Source organism: Neophocaena asiaeorientalis, unplaced genomic scaffold, assembly GCF_003031525.2.
Source record: "Neophocaena asiaeorientalis asiaeorientalis breed wild unplaced genomic scaffold, Neophocaena_asiaeorientalis_V1.1 scaffold43, whole genome shotgun sequence".
NCBI lineage: Eukaryota > Metazoa > Chordata > Mammalia > Artiodactyla > Phocoenidae > Neophocaena > Neophocaena asiaeorientalis.
This window is the reverse complement of record NW_020173674.1, coordinates 379,381-384,378: the sequence shown is the minus strand read 5'-3', so window position 1 is coordinate 384,378 and position 4,998 is coordinate 379,381. Positions and strand designations below refer to the sequence as shown.

The 4,998-nt window shown below is 60.2% G+C and overlaps 1 protein-coding gene across 1 annotated transcript in view; it reads right to left on the bottom strand.

The window, feature by feature from the left end:
* DRD4 (dopamine receptor D4) overlaps positions 1 to 2,278 on the bottom strand; it is a 2,793-nt gene extending 515 nt beyond the window's left edge. The window contains exons 1-3 of the mRNA XM_024748964.1: positions 2,230 to 2,278; positions 1,746 to 1,933; positions 13 to 125 (exon numbers count right to left, since the gene is read on the bottom strand). Coding sequence (XP_024604732.1) covers positions 13 to 125; positions 1,746 to 1,933; positions 2,230 to 2,278 — 350 coding nt within the window. The remainder of the gene's footprint in view (positions 1 to 12; positions 126 to 1,745; positions 1,934 to 2,229) is intronic.
* Positions 2,279 to 4,998: the final 2,720 nt, after the last annotated feature.

Here is a 4,998-nt window from a genome sequence, read left to right as displayed (position 1 = left end):
GGGGCGGCCTACCTGTCCACGCTGATGGCGCACAGATTGAAGATGGAGGCCGTGCACAGCATGACGTCCATGGCCATGAGCGCGTCGCAGAGGCCAGGGCTCAGCAGCCACACGCCGCCCTGGACCTGGGCGCAAGGAGGGGCCCCGTAGCAACAACAGACACAGGACGCTACCCTCCCCCAGCCGCCTGCCCAAGCTGTCCTTCTGACCCGCAATGGTCCGGGAGCAGAGGGGGCTGAATATCAGAGGGGAGGGGAGAGGAGGGGAGGGGAGTGAGCCGGAGACAGCTGGGCAGTCCTGCCCGCCCCTCAAGCTGGGCGCCAAGAGACGACCCCCTTCCTTTCTCTTAGAACTGAGAAAGGCCTTGGGGGGGATCCTGGGGGGCATAGTCACCTGAGGACTGTGATCTCTGATGCTGTGGGGCTCGGGGTACCGGGGGGCCCCTCCCTGCGCAGGTGGGGACCCTGCGGCCCAAGAGTGTGAGCCCAGCACCCCTATACCACCCCCCAGCCCCTGCAGACAGCTAAGAGTCAGTGTCTGCGGAAACTCGCTCTCTGGGCCTCTGGACGTGTCATTTCACTCCTGTCCCTTCACCCATAAGAGAGGGCGAGGATGGCACCCACAGCATTGTTACAAAGTAAAGTCCCCGGCGCCATGCCCGGCGGTCCCACCAAGGGCAAAGGAGCAGACAACCACCCCCCTCTAAATCCCCTCCTGCTGATTTGGGGCGATTAGGAGCTTAAGAGCCGTCATTGTGACGTTTGTCTGCAGCTCGGGGTGGAGGGGGAGCGGCAGGTCACGTCTGTCCTTGTCCTGCTAGCCTCTGCCCCAGCCCTGCCCAGACTCACTGTGTCCACCTTAGAAAAATCAAGCCTCCCCTCCCCCATAGCCCAGGACGCTGTGTCCCCAGCTCAGCCCTAAGCAGCTTTTCTCTGCCCAAACTGCAGAGCGGACATGGCTGGCACCAAGGGGGACCGACCCAAGGGCCAGACCTGCTCTGGGGCTGGAGGCTCCTGAGGCCAGGTTCTGGCAGGGGCCCCGGACCCCACACCTGTGCCTTCCCTTGGTTCCACTGTCAGGCCCGGGTGTCCCCTCGCTCCAGCTGTGCTCACTGCCCTGCAGCTCCTGGCAGCTGAGCGTCCCTCCTGCTGGGAGCCCAGTCGGTGCGTGAGTGAGGGTCTCCTGCCCTGAAGTGTGCCGGTGTGTGCCCGCCTGTGGTCCTGCCTGGCTGTGGTGTGGCCTCGTGCAGTGACGTGTGTGTCTCTGTGCCCCAGGGGGAGCCGGCATGGGGGTAAGCCTGAATCTGCCTGTCTGTCCAGGATCGGTGGTGCCAGCTCCATGCTCACCCTTCCACCCTCTACACCTGGCTCCCCTGGGGGAGTGGAACCCGGCTGAGGGGGCTGAGGGGGGGCTGGACTGCCAAAGTCGCCTGTTTCTGGGTTCTCTGCTTGAAGGACAGAGGCATCTCTTGGGTAACAGACACCAAGACAGAAAGGGAGAAGAGGAGAGAGGGGCAGAAGAGGGAGGGCGGACAGACAGCAAAGCGGGCAGATGGACAGCGAGATGGGGGAGGGGAGTGAGGCTCGGAGGTGCTGGAGGCTCCGGTCGTCCTGGGACCAGGCGCGGCCCCCAACTCGAGGCTCCTGAGAGGCCAGGCGGCAGGGTCACGCTGGGTCCTCGGTGTGGCTCGGCACAGGGAACAAGGAGCAGGTGAGGGTGCGCGTGCGGTCGCGACGCGGGCTCACCTCGGAGTAGACGAAGAGAGGCAGCACGAGCAGGGCGAGCAGGAGGTCGGCGGCCGCCAGGCTCAAGATGAAGTAGTTGGTGGGCGTCTGCAGGGCGCGCTCGGCCGCCACGCTCACGCACACGGCCCGTCCGCGTCCGCGGCGCTGCGGTTCCCCATGGCGCACGGCCCCGCGCGCCCCGGCGGGCGCTCAGCACCGCAGACAGTGCCCAGGTCGGGAGCCGGAGCCCCGCCCCTCCGGCCCGCCCAGCCTGGTCTTAGTCCCGCCCTGTCCGCCCGGCTCGATGGACCCCGGGGCGCTCTAAGTTGCATCCAGTCTTTGCCCATCTTGGACTTCTGCGCTCCGAGAGACCGGCAGGTGGGCAAATGCAACGACCCAAAGCGACCCGAATGAAGTGATATGATTGGCACGGGCGGGCCCAGCATCGCTCTGCGCCTGGAAGGGTTGGGGGGCGACGCGCTGGTCTGAGCCCCGAGAAACCGACGGGGATGGAAGGTCGGCCCGACCATCGCACGAGACTCGCGGGCGCCCATGCCAGCGCCATCCCGCCCGGCCCCAGAGAGCCCCGGCGTCCCTACCTGGACCCAAGCTGGGCGTCACCTCCCCAGGGACCCTGCTGGAGGCCCTCGAGGCAGAGGTGGAGCCACTTCTCACTCCATCCGGTTCAAGCATCTGGGGAGGACAGCCTTTTCAGGCCACCACTCCAGCCTCCCCCCTGGGGCCTCCTGATGATCGGCGGTGCCAGCTCCACGCTCACCCTTCCACCCTCTACACCCCAGCCTCTTGGGCCCCTTTGCGTCCCCCCGCAATGATTGCAGACCCCAACCAGGGGCCCTGCACTCCCCCACCCAAAGCAGCCTCTCCATCAGTCTGGACCACACTCAGTCACTCTCCACCCACACCCACCGCCCCTCATCTTCCCCCCAGCAGCTGAGTGGTCAGCCTCAATTCCGGCTCCATCACCTCCGAGCCTGTGACCCTGAGCAAGCTGTGCACCCCTCTGAGCCTGGAAAATGAGCTCACCCCACAGAGCCTGAAAGGCCGTAACAGGAGGAAAGGCCATGATAAGCCCACAGGGGGCTTAGCAGTCTCCAGAGTTCTGCGTGCTCTTCAGACCTGTTTTACCTGAGTCACTTCCTTCTTCACAGAGAAAAGCCCCAAATGAGAACCCGCTCAACCTGCACCCTCCACTCCTACAAACTCACTAGACCTCGGGCCTCCCTGGAGCACTGGAGGTGGTTCTCCCTCCCTCGCTCCCAAGGATGAGCCTGGGGCCCCATGTGCCCATCACCCTCCACCTGCCAACATAAGACTGTAGGAGCTTGAGGGGCTCTGGGTACAGGGTCCCAGACCCATGCAGGTAAGACTGTGTTGTATCCATGGGGCACAGAGTTCATGGCAGAGATGGCTGTGCATGACTGAGAGGTCAGCCCAGACCGTCTGTCTCAGATTATAAAAGTGAACAGAGGGGCTTCCCTGGTGGCGCAGTGTTTGGGAGTCCGCCTGCCGATGCAGGGGACACGGATTCGTGCCCCAGTCCGGGAGGATCCCACATGCCGCGGAGCGGCTGGGCCCAGGAGCCATGGCCGCTGAGCCTGCGCGTCCGGAGCCTGTGCTCCGCAACGGGAGAGGCCCCAACAGTGAGAGGCCCGCGTACCGCAAAAAAAAAAAAAAATGAACAGAAAGAACATGCAAGGAAAATGTGCAGTGAGAATTTTCATTACGGACTTCCTGCGACCCGCAGCCTGGTCACTAACGGAGCCAAGAAGTGGGCTATGCAGCTGCATCACTCGGTGGGACCATCTAAGGCACATCCTGGCCCCTCGTTTGCATCTGTGACTCCCTCCGCCCTGGGAGGGCCAGAAAACTCAGGATGGACCCGAAGCGCAGAGGTGCTGCCCGGAATCAAGGATCCTGATTTCAAAGACATCAGGAGACACAGGGGCCAGCTTGAGGGACTGGTAGTGTGTGTATTAAAGAGAAAACAAGGACTCTGAAGAGACAGATGTCATGATATACTCATAAGGGGCAAAATCACTTGAGGTCTGATAAAGGAAAGGTGTGCAGGACACGGTGTGGATGGGCATCCAGGTCTGAGTTGCATTCAACATCTCCATCCCTTTCATGTGGATCAGTAAAGGGACAGGCAGGCTTCCTCCCCTTCTGAAGCTCTGAGCAAGAGAACTCACAATACTAGTGACTAGGGCAGGAAGTTTCTTTTCTCACAAGACAAAAATCCAAGGCAGGGTTGGCTCTGTGATCTTGGGTTGGGTGCCAAGTGGTGAGTCCATCCTAGCCTCCTATCTGCTTTGGGTCTCTCTCCTGGTCCTCAGACATCTGCCACCATTAAGAGTGAAAAGGTAGTCCAGACTGGGAAAGGATATAATATAGTTGCAATGTAGATCTCTGATAAAGGATGCAGATCCAGAATATATAAAGAGCTCTGACAAATCAACAAGAAAAGAAAGACAATCCCATTTTAACAAATGTAAAAGTCTTGTACCCACATTACAAAAGAGGGTATCCCCGGGCTTCCCTGGTGGCGCAGTGGTTGAGAGTCCGCCTGCCGATGCAGGGGACGCGGGTTCGTGCCCCGGTCCGGGAAGATCCCACATGCCGCGGAGCAGCTGGACCCATGAGCCATGGCCGCTGAGCCTGCACGTCCAGAGCCTGTGCTCCGCAACGGGAGAGGCCACAGCGGTGAGAGGCCCGCGTACCGCAAAAAACAAAAAAAAGAGGGTATCCTAATGGTCAATAAGCAAATAAGCACATGAGAAAGTGCTTAACGTCCTTAGCCATTGGGGACATGACAATAAAAATCACAACAAGGGGGCTTCCCTGGTGGCGCAGTGGTTGAGAATCTGCCTGCCAGTGCAGCGGACACGGGTTCAAGCCCTGGTCTGGGAAGATCCCACATGCCATGGAGCAACTGGGCCCATGAGCCATAACTACTGAGCCTGCGTGTCTGGAGCCTGTGCTCCGCAATAAGAGAGGCCGCGACAGTGGAAGGCCTGCGCACCACGATGAAGAGTGGCCCCCGCTCGCCCCAACTAGAGAAAGCCCTCGCACAGAAACGAGGACCAAACACAGCCAAAAATACATAAATAAAAATAAATAAAATTTAAAAAAATTATCTCCATAGTCAAAATAAATCTTAAAAAAAAAAAATCACAACGAGGGAGTTCCCTGGTGGTCCAGTGGGTGAGACTCCACGTTTCCACTGCAGGCGGCAAGGGTTTGATCTATGGTCAGG